General features: G+C 46.7%; 1 protein-coding gene across 2 annotated transcripts; it reads right to left on the bottom strand.

Annotated features, from left to right (window-relative positions):
• Positions 1-3,885: 3,885 nt before the first annotated feature.
• On the bottom strand, positions 3,886-10,100 carry LOC116092472 (BPI fold-containing family A member 5). Of its 2 annotated transcripts, XM_031373725.1 has the most exons (9): positions 10,049-10,100; positions 8,991-9,216; positions 8,432-8,588; positions 6,973-7,080; positions 6,522-6,671; positions 5,304-5,382; positions 5,019-5,082; positions 4,603-4,677; positions 3,886-4,055 (listed from the first exon to the last, which is right to left on the bottom strand). In XM_031373725.1, exons 2-8 carry the CDS (start codon positions 9,202-9,204, stop codon positions 4,637-4,639), a joined length of 813 nt encoding a protein of 270 aa, XP_031229585.1. In that variant the 5' UTR covers positions 9,205-9,216; positions 10,049-10,100; the 3' UTR covers positions 3,886-4,055; positions 4,603-4,636. The 2 variants fall into 2 exon arrangements, 1 of the variants encoding a protein (XP_031229585.1); XR_004119274.1 differs by lacking the exon at positions 5,304-5,382 and having other exon boundaries at positions 10,049-10,094.
• Positions 10,101-13,327: the final 3,227 nt, after the last annotated feature.

Here is a 13,327-nt window from a genome sequence, read left to right as displayed (position 1 = left end):
TTTTTTTTTTTAGGTAATGTGATGAAAAGAATCTCTCCCTGGCCCCCACCTCTGAGTCTAAGAGAGCATTCACCCAGAATTCACCCAGAGTATTCAAGAAAAGCTGCCTCCCAGTGGGGGCATTGCTCTTGCTGCAGTTAGATGGTGAGAGAGTGGTTATGGAGAAAGACTTGGCTGTTCCACGGGTTACGGTTGCTTCACGAGTTGTCCAGACTCCACCTGAGCTTGCCGCGCACACAGGCCCTGGATGCGGGGAGACAGGGCAGAGAGAGAACCACTGAAGTATGGGGACCTTTTCTTCACTGCTCCATAGAGCAAGTCTGCCCTCACCTGGTTGGACAGAGCGGGAAGGGACACAGCCATGGGGTAAACAATCAAAGCAACAACACAAGACCCAAACTTTGCACCATGGCCATTTCATCTCAAAGAAAGAAGAATCTGGGTGAAAGGGCAGCTTGCAGGGACACCACCTGTGCCTGTGGCCACTCCCGGGAATGTCTGGAAGGGAGAGGGAAGATGGCTTTCAGCCTTGCCCACAGATGCTCTGCTGTTCCCTTCCAGAGGGTGAGCTTGATCCTCCCTTCCTTGGTGACTCAATACTAGTGAAGAGAGGTGGAGAGAAAGTGATGCGTGTGACTTTGGAGAGCAGGCCATGAAAAGCTTCCTGCTTCTCTCCCAGTCAGGTTTTTGAGGAAGTCCCTTGCTGGGCTGTGGGCACACTTGTTATAGTTTGGATATGACATGTCCTCCAAAGCTTGCTTGCTCTCCTCCAGTCTATGGACTGTGAAGAGGCAGTGGAACCAGGGAGGTGGGGCTTAGTGGGAGAAAGTTAGGTCTTTAGGAGGATGCCCCTGGGGGGAGGCCTGGGGCTCTGACTTCCTTTCTTCTTGCTTCCAAGTTGTTACAAAGTGAGCAATAGTGTCAGTCTTGTGACAGCCTAAAGAATTTAGGTTTAGAGACTAAAGCTCTAAGCAATAGAGCCAGTGGACCATGGACTGAAAACTCTGAACTCATGAGGCAAAATAATTTTTTTCCTTTTAAGTTGATTTCCTGAGGCATTTTGTTACATTTTGTTACAGTGTTACAGTACAGCACTTCAACTTCTCAATGGGAGCTTCTACTTAAATCTTCCGTCTCTGTCCTTTTACTCTTGAGTCTGGTGATACATATAATTTGTTCTTTGTACCTCACTAGTCCTTAGTCACTCTTTTACGGGTCTCTAAGGCTGGACAAGCCAATGAGCAGCATGCCCCACCGCCTTTGTTTCAGTTCCTGCTGCCTCCAGCAGGGTATTACCTTGAGTTCCTGCCCTAAACTGAAATCAGTTCTTTCTTCTTCAAGGTGCTTTGGTCATGGTGTTTTATCACACCAATACAAACCCCGACTAAGTCATGGATTGATGCCAGGCCATGGGGTATTGCTGTGACAGAGCTAACCACATGTTTTGGGGAGCATTGTGGTGGCCTTTTAGCTTTGGACTGGGGAAGCCATTGAGTGCTCAGACCTCAGTGGACTGATCTGTGGGAACTTGGAAGATAGGAAGGGTAAGAGCAGTGTGGATGATGGAGGTGTGGCTTGTGACATTCCAGAGGGAAGTATGAGAGGGTGATATTTTGAATTAGAATCCGTGGCCTGGTTATCTGAAGCTTGTGGGTCCCAAAAGCTGTGTGGCTGGGAGTGCCAGCCTGGAGCAAGGGTGAGGCTGAGCCAGGCGGTGGTGGCACATGCCTTTAATCCCAGCACTTGGGAGGCAGAGGCAGGTGGATTTCTGAGTTCGAGGCCAGCCTGGTCTACAGAGTGAGTTCCAGGACAGCCAGGGTTACTCAGAGAAACCCTGTCTTGAAAAACCAAAAAAAAAAAAAAAAAAAAAAAAAAAAAAAAAAAAAAAAAAAAAAGAGTGAGGCTGAGACTTGTTCTGAGATAGACAGGAGTAGGACTGTTTTCTTCCTTGTTCTGGGCCTGCATCTCCCAACACATATCAGCCTTATGACTTCCCACCTCTGCCACCCCTGAGGTACTCACAGAGCCTGGTGGCCAAATTACACATTAAATGTTCCCTCTTCCTATAAGGGCATGTCCAGCAAGCACTTAGAATTCATCTTCATGCAAATGAAACATTTCTGGTACCTTGGCCCTGGCCAATAATGTACACTTACCCCGAAATCCCTCTACCCACTCCCCAAAGTTTATATAGCCCTTGTTACCCCTAATAATAAGGTTTTGAAGGAGTAAAGGGATCTTGGGGGAACAGTTGATACTTGTTTTGGCAGGACTTGAGTCCCTGAAGAGAGTCTGTGAGAAGGCACTGGTGAAGGTGTAGCCTCAGTTGTAGTTAGAGCCCTAAGGATAAAGAGATCATGGAGAGAAGTTGAGGCTTGGCACTGTGTGGCGGAGTCAGAGTCCCCAGAGAGAGCCTAGGAGAGAGAGGCTATTGGTGAAGGTGCAGCCAAATGGCTGTGGAGATGCCAACATTTTGAAGATGCCAGTTTCATACTGGGGTGACCACCAGGGATGTCAGCAGCTGTGAAATGTCCCTTTCCTAAGCCACGGAGAGGCACTGGCTGTCTTGTGGCAAGCCCTTTGGAGCCTAGACTATCATAACTGAGCTCCAGAAATCCGGGACTGAGCTTTTACCCTGTTAGACTGCGATTTTTGTCAGTCTGACTAACTGCAGCCTGTTTCTTCCCTCTTGGAGTAAGAAACAGTTTTTGGAATTTTAGAAAGAGTTCCGCTATTTTAGAGAGACTGAACTTTTTAGAGTGTTGGAATTTTTAAAGACTGAGACTTTTAAAAGTTGGAATGTTCTATATTGTGATACTTAATATTTACATGCCATTTTGGGGAAAAATGAGAAAGGAAACATTTTAGTTGAATATTGATGAACCTGTGTGTTAAGCTGACCAAGGGTGAGTTGTGCTGGTTGGCAAGCTAGAGTCATTTGGGAAGAAGAACTCTCAACTGAGAAACTGCCTCTCTAGTTCATTTTCTTGATTAATGATTAATGTGGGAAGGGCCAGCTCATGTGGAGAGGAGGGGTAAGGCCAGCCCAGGCAGGCAGTCCTGGAGTGTCTAAGAAGGCAGGTTGAGGAGTAATTCAGTAAGCAGTGTTCCTTCATGGCTTCTGATTCCATTCCTGTTTCCGTTGGTTCCTTCCCTGTTTCCTTCACTGACAGATTTATTGGATTTATAAACTGTTAGGTGAAAGAAACCTTTTCCTTCCCAAGTTGCTTTTGGTCATGGTGTTTTAAAAAAATAAATCTTAAATATCTATCTATCTATCTATCTATCTATCTACTTATTGGTAAATGTGTATGAATATTTTACTTGTATGTACATATGTGTACCATGTACGTGCTTGGTGCCCTCAGAATAGAAGAGGGCACTGAGTATTTTGGCACTGGAGTTATAGATGGCTGTGAGTCATCACATGGGTTCTAGGCATCAAACCCACATCTGTTACAAGAGCAACACATGTTCTTAACCATTGAGATATCTCTCCAGGCCCTGGCCATGGTGTTTTATCACAGTAATATAAACCTCAAGAAAGACATCCAGGATCCCCAGCCTGAGATATAGACCTGAGCCATATATGTCTGTACACATCCTGCCCAGCTCTTAGATATCTCTTTCATTTGTCACATCACTTTTTGTGTGGTAATACTGTGTGTGAACATCTATGCCTGAGTGCTTATCCACTCCCAGCTTCCTCATGTATACCTTGTGAGAACAGGGAGGCAGTCACCCAAAATCCCCATTCACCTAGACCCAAGCCCACAGCTGTTTGATAACTCTCATCCCTGTGATATGAGACGTCCAAATGACCATCTAGTCAGGACTCTCTGGAGCCTCTCAAGTGATGGGAGGAACAGAAAGCCACAGTGCAGAAGAAGAAACATTTTATTTAGTGATGAACATGGAATATTCATCAAGCCTGAGAAAGGAGGAGAGCAGGTTTCTTGAGAAGGTGGCCATGCCATTTTCCAGGATATGGGGCCCCCTTCTGTGAGCCATGTAAGCTGGGCAGGAGGGAGTGGACAGAGCAGCAAGAAATGGTTCTGTTGGGAGAAGAGTTCAATCAGGAGGAAGACTGATGTCAGTGACTCTCACTAGTACTGTCCTGTTAGGAATTGGCCCTCTGAAGAGACAAGAGCATGCTGAGACCCCAGGCTGTCTCTATGGCTCCTTGTGCATGTGTTTGAGTGTGTGTATGTTTAACCACAGGGACTTGGCTAGTGAGTCTGTATATGTGTGGCCTGTGGATGAGGGTTTGACTGTCATGTCTATGTGCTGGAGTGTGTACCCATAACCACATATATTTTTCTCTTTGAATCTGTATGTGGCTCCAGTCCATCTCCCATCTGTCAGTTATTCTAAGGACTAGGTACATCTCTGTGTGTCTGTGTCCACATTTGTCCCTTTCCTTGGGTATTGCTATAACTTGGATCTAACATCTTTTCCCCAGACCCGTGTGTTAAAGTCCTACTGCCCAGGGTAGTAGCACTGGAAAGCTGCTGTGTGCACTGGTGTCTCAAGATTCTCACTTCCCTGTCCTAGAGGACAACAGCACATCCACAAATCCTGGAGAATGGGAACAGCATTTACCATCGCAGCAGAGACAGGTCCTTTCTTGGAAAGATTAGGCCTTAATGACAAGTTGTACTCCATGCAGCAGCACATCTAGAAAAGAAATGGCTAAAGTTGTAATCTGGAGGAGAAGGAGTCCAAGGAGCACCTGAGTGCTCCCTGAGACTCTGGAGCACCAGCCATGTTCACCACACCTAGACATGTTGAGAAGCATTAGTTCCCCCGTCCCCAGCCAGCCCAGCTGCTTTCAGGCCAGGCTAAGTAGGAAAGAGACACTACCTTAATCTTATCTGGATCATTCATAGAAACAAAGACACCTCAATCGGGGAGGGGTGTGGCTAATAAGACCTGGTGGTTCCATGGTGCATAGGTACAAAACTTATGGGAAACTGATGCTTCCTTAGAGGGAGAGGGGACTTGGAAACAGCACTTACCAGCAACATCATGTGCTAGGGTGACATCCAAGAGGCTGAGAACCCCATTGACCAGAGGACACACCTGACCCAGGGTAGAGAGGGGAGTTAGACACAGGACCTCCTGCAAGGAGACCCTAGGAGACGCAGCATGCTCATTGTGGGATACTTTCTACAGTCCATAAGAAGTCAACCAAGGTGTTTGGAGGAGTAGAAAGGGTTAACACAGACAGCTGGATCACAGGACAGACAGAGTAGCTCAACCTAAGAATTCTTAGACCCAGGGAGTAGGGGACTGTCACTTACCACACCCTGCACCAGGCCAGGAATGACTCTAGTCAAGATGTCTGTGAGGCTGTCTATAAGGTTTTGCAGGGGCCCAAGTCTGGAAGAGAAAAGGCATGAATGTGACTCAGAGGCTTGGGGTTGGGCTGGAGAAGTTCAGCAGTCACTATGCATACTTATAGCTGAGACCAGGCCTTCCCTACTTCTGTCCATGGCAGATGAACAGCAAGGATCCTAGATGAAGAGAGTTACGACCCAGTGGTGCATGCACAGATGAGCACAGAACAAATACACGTCAGGGACAAGACTGTGGAATCCATGAATGCATGAAAAGTACTTAGAATGTAGTTGTCATGGAGACTTGATGAAACAATTCATGCAAAGCCCAATATATGTATTCAGTAATTTTGGGCCATGATATGGACAGGCCCTATACACTATGTATACTTGGGCCTTCCCATGATATGGACAGGCAACTGAAACAAGCAATCAAGATGGGCTCTACATCTAATACCTCTTAGTAGGATTCTATTAATAATCTCATATAGTCTTGTGTTATAGATAAACAAGGTGGGACCAAATTGGAGGAACACTGACCAGGTTTATGTCAGAGGCTCTCTGGATCTCCCCATCAGGTTATAAAAGGTGGTCTTAAACCTTTTTCTATATGGCCTAGCCAACATTAAATTGGTTATTTTGGTTTAGTAACAGGTAAGTAACCATTTATTTATTCATTTACTTACCTATTCATACATCTGCCTATACATCTGTTTCCTATCCACCAAACATTTTACCATCCACCCATCCACCTACCCATCATCCATCCATTCATCCACCCATCCACCCACCCACTCACCCACTCATCATCCATCCACCCATCTACTCACCCACTCATCCATCCATCTACACATCCACCCACCCATTCACCCACTCATTCATCCATCCACCCATCCACCCACCCACTCACTTACTCATCCATCCATCCACCCATCCACCCACCCACACACCCACTCATCCATCCATCCACTCATCTATCCATCCACCTATCCATCCATCCATCCACCTCCTACCCCCATCTATCCATTCATCCACCGTCCATCCATCCACCCATATACCCATCCATTCACACTTCCTCCCCCAACATATCTTTCTTCCTGTCCTCTTACTCATTCATCCTTCCTTTGTTCCATCTTTTACCCAACTATCTCTGGGTAGGAGAAGCCCACCCTTTGGCCTTACCTATTAAGCAAGGAGATACGTAAGGTGCCAGGAGGGTATATACAGTCACCAATGACCAGGCGGCTCCTCCCATAAATATCTCTCACAGCATAGACTTCTGCAGTGACATCTAGCTTCACAGACATCTCCAACAGACTTCCAACCACCAGTCTGACAGAGAAGGCAGAAACATCTCTGTTGGCATCTGGCCTCTCACATTTCAAGGTGGAGGGTTTCTTCTTGGCAGGAGTGTCAGGATCACCTTACTTCGTTTTGCAACAGTGATATTGATCTCTGTTCCCATTAGGGGAAACCAAGGCTCAGAGAGGCCAAGTGTGTTTTCCATATGACTGGAGTTTATTCAACACAACATCAAATAGGTAAGGTTCAAGGGTCAGGCCTTTGCAGCTTTCCATAGCCAACTCCCTTTGTGAGTCATCCCCCACCCCTACCTGCCTTGGAATCTACTCACGTGTTCACTTTGAGATCAAAGCCCAGTGGGATGGTGACATAGAGGCGATGGAAATCACTGCTCTGCACAAGACCGATTTCCAGTAGCTGGGGATTAGTGACTTTTATGCTGATCAGGGAGAAACATTAGCATGTCAGGCTCAGACTGGGAACCATCTTTAACTACATCTACTCATCACAGAGGGAGAGCTAGCCACCTGAGATGAGGAAGATGTGAGGACAGTCTTGGATCAGAACCACCCTGGGTTCTGAGCCATATCCCTATCACTTCCAACTTCCTTCCGGATCAGATCCCAACATGCCTGGACCTCTGTTTACCTCGAGTCTAGGAGATATTTGAGGAAAGGGACCGGGTATACTAGTTGAGAGCTCTTCAAAGAAAGAGGCTGACTTTTAAGTTGGTAGGAAGATTAGCAATTGGATATGTGGGAGGGTGGATGGAATTGGGAGTGGTTAGATGAAAGGAAGGATGGATGTATCGACAGATGTATTGTCAGTACACAGAGAAGCTACGTGGGCAACCAGAATAAATCCTGCATAAGAGGGATGATGGAAATTACTCAAGCTATCATGACCTTTAAGATGCAGGAAGTTAGTTAGAAAGAATGCAAAAGGGTGAGAGGAGCCTTCTCTGACCCATCCATGGTGTCCTGTTTACCTTCTCGGGTCTCCTCCAGAGTCTTTCCATCTCACAGATGGAGAAATCAAACCCAGGAGAGCAGGTGCCTGACCTCAGGTCATCCAGCACTGCAGTCTATCTGACTATCTCTAGGAAGCAAAGGCCTGGGAGGCTGGGAATCTTGGCAATGGCTTTGCTTTGGTCCAGTCTTACTAAGGACTCAGGCTTGGGTATGTGATCACTGCAACAGGCTCCCCAGTGTGGCTTTGTGCCTAGGAAGCTATCATGGGAAGTGCCGTGTCAGGTCTCAGGCACAGGAGATACAGATGGGGAGGGTAGCCTAGTGACTGTTCACATTCCCTTGGTAGGATAGACACAGTAACTACAGTGGGTGGCAAAGCTTGTAGAAAGCCGTCATGGGAAGTACCATGTCAAGTCTCAGGCACAGGTGATACAGATGGGGAGGGTAGCCTAGTAACGGTTCACATTCCCTTGGTGGGATAGACACAGTAACCACAGTGGGTGGCAAAGCTTGGAGCTTCTCTGAGTTAGATTCCTGACTGTATCATCCTAGATATGTGACCACAGGCACATCTCTGTGCCTCAGTTTTTCCATCTGAGAACTGGGGATTATGGACTTGACATGGAAGGCTTTTCACAGGTGCCCAGGATGTGCCTTAGGACTGGGGCAACGACGGGTGCAAAAAAGGGTCACCATCTTTGCCAGAGTGGAGAGGGGCCTGGGGACGAACCCTGGCTCTATGCTCAACCCATCCTTCTCCTTCTGTTTGGCTGTTGCTTGGGGCTGTCAGGGATGAAATTCCTACATTAGGTAACTCACTCAAGGATGTTGTTCAAGAGAGGGATTGATGAAATCACTTTTCCAAGCACCCCGACCAGGCCACCGGCATTGTTTCCTGCAGGTCTCACGTAGTTCAAGAGTGGTATGTGCTCCACAAAGCTCAGAACCCCCCCAGACAGCAGGCCATGTCTGAAAGCTACAAAGCAGAGAATCTCAGGGCTCATATCTGGCAACTCTAGGACAGTGGTTCCTAACCTGTGGGTGGAGACACCTTTGGGGATTTGAGGTGGAGACTTTTCACAAGGGATGCCTAAGACCATCAGAAAACACATATTTACATGATGACTCATAAAGTAGCAAAGTTACAGTTATGAAGTAATAACAAAGATAATTTTAGGAGTTAAGGGGTCGCCATAACAGGAGGAACTGTCTTCAAGAGCTGCAGCATTAGGAAAGTTTAGAACTGCTGCTCTAGAGCCTCAGACCCCCTTTCTCATGGATGACTGGCTTCCTATGATTGAGAAGTTGGATAGACTAGAACATCTACATGGAAACACACACACACACACACCCCTGAAAGAGACCGTTAAAGACTCACCATCTCTAAAGTTTCTAGCAAGATGGTCTGAAGGATACGTAGACACAACTGGAGTCACTCCATAGTAGGGCAGGGTCTGGCCCACGTGCAAGGACCGACAGTGACCCATGGACATGGGCAGATCTTGGCCCAGAGGACAGGGCATGCCTGCCAGCTGGGCTGTGCTCTGGGCCAGCAGGCCACAGAGGACAACGAGGCTCCCAACTAGAAACATCTCTCTTGGTGTCTGCAGACAGAATGACAAGTTCTCTGTGGTACAGGTATCATAGGATTCTCTGCACTGCACACACTGACCCCAGGGGACGGGATTGCCATGATTCTCCCAAGAACCCCAGGGGCTGATAACCAGCAATAATAACTAACACTGCCATTGGTAGTCTGTCCCAGGCCACAGGCAGATGGGTTCAGTCACCAACTTCATCGTCACCACATCCTCAGATGTGGGCACAGACAACCCCTACTGCAGTTTGGAGCACAGCCCTAGTGACTCTAGGCAGCTTCCCCCAAGGTCACTAGTTGCAGCTGTGAGAGGCTCTGAAGTCACTCCTGCCTGAGACAGAAGCTTCTGTTTAATTAAGTGACCATCAAGTTTACTCTGGGGCTGTGGGATGTGACTGTGGTGGCCTGACCCATTGCCCTCAGCCCTGTTCTTCAGTGTGGATGAAGAGGCTCCTCCACGGCAGAGGCTAAAGACTTGAACTGCTCGGCCCTCATCGCTGCCAAGGGATGGTTCTTTGGTCTGTTTTCAGGCTGTGATGGTCTTGGATACCATCAAGAGCCAAAAAGTTCACATGACCACAGGCAGCTTCTTACCCGGTGATGGTAACCTTGTTAAAAATGTCTTCTCTAGAGTTCTTACTTAGGGCACATGGAGTAAGCTCACTGCTTTATCAGTGTTGCCCTCTCTAGGAAATGGCCAGTCCTTGCCCTTGATAAGGGTGTTAGTGTTGGTGTTTGGTTTTGTTGTTAGGTCCCCAGTGACAGCACCATCTGGCAGGAGTAAAGCCCCGGCCTCCTGCTACCCAGAGTGGTGGAGCAGAGGATGGGTCAGGTCTTACCTGAGTCTCAAGGTCTCAGCGGCCGTCCTGGGCTCCTCTCCTACCTGTCTTTGCTGAGGAGGTGATAGCCTCTTTTATAGAACAGGAATCAGGAAACGTGAGATTAGATGATGGGTTTCTAGATAATCCAGAATTCTGCAATCGGCCCGTGTTCCTCAGGGTTCTGCAAAGTGAGTAATTACCAATCGCACTAACAGATGAGTCAAGTCAGCTGTTTGTCCACAAGCTAAGCAAGAAAACTCGAGATGGCAGCTTATTAAAGACTTCACGGTCCCATGCATGAGGCTTAGCTTGGAGATCCATGCTCATGAGTGTCAGGAAGATCAGGTTTGGAATGCGAGGGGAGCAGCCAAGTGTGGCTGTGCCAGGAACTTCATTCTTAGCTCCCAGTCTCATCTTTCCCTGGTCTCATCCTTTGCTCCATTTGGTGATATTTTGCTCATACTACATATGGTCTTCCCAACTATCCTTCAATTCTACACACACACACACACACACACACACACACACACACACACACACCACACACCACACACACAGTGTGTGTAGGTGTATGTGTTTGCACATGCATATGTGTAGCTCTTCACATTGTGCTTCTTGTTTACAGAGGAGAAAACTGAGGTCTGGCTAGGACAAGTGACCCAGAAAGGACAGGGCAGAGCCAGAAGTCATAATAGCATGCAAACAGTGGCAGAACCAAACACGTGCCAGGTCCTCAGAATCCTGTGGGTGGAGTAAGAACTGGGGTCCAAGCATGAGGTGGTAGCAGGACAGAGGGACATTCATACTTGGTCCTTCTCCTAATCAGTGTGCTGAGAGATGGAGACAGCCTCCCGACATTTGCTTGCCCTTTGATTTCCCACATCATGCCTCCTACTTCTAATAAATATTTATTTGGGGAGATAGCTTATGGCTAAGAGTGTTTATAGATCTTGTAGGGGACCCAGGTTTGGATCCTGGCACCTACCCCATAAACTCTAGTTCCAACAGGCCTGATGCCTAGTGCTTTCCTCTGGCATATGCACACATATGATGTACATAATCACATGAGCATGTATGTTTATATATTATTTTATTTGTGCATGTATTCGCACATATCAGTGCATGTATGTTATGGTGAGTGTATGCACACATGTATTTGAATACCCATAGAGACCAGAAGAGGGTATTGAAGCTCTCGGAGCTAAAGTTACAGAGATTTGGGAGCTGCCCAATGTGGGTGTTGGAATTTGTATACATCATATCATCTGTTGGCTTTGTTCCTTTAGCAAATCTGGACTTCAACAACATTTCTCTCTCTCTCTCCTTCTCTCCTTCTCTCTCTCTCTCTCTCTCTCTTTTTCTCTCTCTCTCTTTCTCTCTCTTTCTCTCTCTCTTTTGTACTCTCTCTCCTCTCCTTCTCTCTCTCTCTCTCTCCTCTCTCTCCTTCTCCCTCTCCTTCTCTCTCTCTCTTTCTCTCTCTCTCCTTCTCTCCTTCTCTCTCTCTTTCTCTCTCTCTCCCTCTCCTTCTCTCTCTCTCTCCTTCTCTCTCTCCTTCTCCCCCTCTCTCTCTCTCCTTCTCCCTCTCCCTCTCTCCCATTTCTCCTGGCCTATTTCACAGAATCCATCTGCTTAGGTCTTCTAATATCTAACTGTGTGAGTGTGTGGCTGGGCCGCAAGTAGCCTCTTTGGTCCTTGTACTTGGGTTGGAAGTGAGTGTTCTCTGCATTCTCATTTCTCATTATCTTCTCTACTTCTTATGGTAAAGTGAACTTTCTTCTTAAGTATTAGGGATGGAGGGTGAAGGATCCCTGGACTGGAGCAGAAGAGATGGCTTAGAAGCTAAGAGCACTTGTTGCTCTGGTGGAAGACTTAGGCTCAGCTCCCAGCACCCATTGTGTTGGCTAGCTTACAACCACCTCAGGCTCCAGACAATCAGACATTGTGTTCTGGCCTATGTGGGCAATGGTACTTACGTATATAAATGCATACCTCCCACATACATAATTAAACATTTAGGAAATGTCAGGTCTCTCTTGAGTGTGTTGTTCATGTTCCTTCTGCCCTGGACTTCCTCCTTTGGCTTTGCCATCTGGCTCTTACTTCTATTACTGCCTTTCCCCCAGTTTCAGGTCAGAAGCCTTTAAAACTGCAGGGGGTCCTAAGAGTCACCCTCTCAAGATTTCTTCTTCATGTTTTTACATCAATGGAGACATCAGACAGCTCTCAAGAATGTCTGCAGATGGTCCATGGCAATCCTTTCTGTTTAACATCTCCATAGTAACACACTCATCTCATCAGAGCCACAGCTGGGATTCATCTGCATCTGCCTACAGATTTTTCTATATACTTCTTTCTGGTTAAACACAGCCATTGGAGGCATCAATGCATATAACTGATAGGCTAAACAACCCAGGGACCAGATATCTGATTTTTCATGATAATTATAGAATGTTCATTTATTCAGAAGACATATAATAAGGTGTGCCAGCAGATATTTAAAATTCTTATCATGGTTGAATAGTCTAGCTAACCCAGAGTCCGAGCTTGATGTTTGGCTTGCCATCCAGGAAGACATTGACTAGTTCCAGATCCTGGTGTAGCGCAATGGGAGCAGCTTCCTCTGTGACCTTCTTTTGGGGCCAGTCATCATCCCAAGAATAAGCTCTTCATGTAGGTATTGTTTGTCTTTGGTCTCTCGGTAATTAGACCAGTCAGGTGCCAGTACCTTCACAATGTTCCTTTATGTTGCACAGGGCTGTGGTTATTTGAATGTAAGGGTTCCCCATAGGCTCATGTATTCCTGCATGTTGTTAGAAATGTGATCAGCTGGTTTCCTGCTCTAGCTGTCTGCTGCCATGCCTCCCCCAGCATCATAGACTCTCTGCAGTCATAAACCAAAACAGACTTTTTGCCTGTAAGTTGCATTTGGTTATGGTATGACAGAAGCTATCTAGGAAAGACTATGGAAAGTAAGTAAGTTTTTTGGAGATGGCCCACCATTTTATATGACTTCAATGGGGGCATTCTGGAGAGGCACAACCTCAGAGACTTCATCCCAGGATTGTTTCTCGATGCTTATAGGCCTTTCCTGCCACTATTACATAGCCTAATGATGCCCGGGCATCAGCCTACCCTATTGGGCAAATTTCCCAATAAGGTCAACATGAAGATGAACTTTCATAAATTAATGCAGTTTAGATGAATTAATTACTTTATAGTATTCCTGATTTTTGATTCAAATAATTTTAAGAAGAAAGTTTAAGGACATGGTTTTAGTTGTTTTGCTAGAAAATGTAA

Source organism: Mastomys coucha, unplaced genomic scaffold (genome assembly GCF_008632895.1).
Source record: "Mastomys coucha isolate ucsf_1 unplaced genomic scaffold, UCSF_Mcou_1 pScaffold15, whole genome shotgun sequence".
Classification (NCBI taxonomy): Eukaryota; Metazoa; Chordata; class Mammalia; order Rodentia; family Muridae; genus Mastomys; species Mastomys coucha.
This window is presented reverse-complemented; position numbering and strand designations above follow the sequence as displayed.

Excerpts from the sequence above, each read along its gene's own strand:
- LOC116092472 (XM_031373725.1), bottom strand. The coding sequence starts at position 9,204 with ATGTTTCTAGTTGGGAGCCTCGTTGTCCTCTGTGGCCTGCTGGCCCAG. Across the intron at positions 5,383-6,521 it reads CGTATCTCCTTGCTTAATAG|ACTTGGGCCCCTGCAAAACC; the intron begins GTAAGGCCAAAG and ends TTTCTCTTCCAG. Across the intron at positions 5,083-5,303 it reads CTGGCCTGGTGCAGGGTGTG|GTGTGTCCTCTGGTCAATGG; the intron begins GTAAGTGACAGT and ends ACCCTGGGTCAG.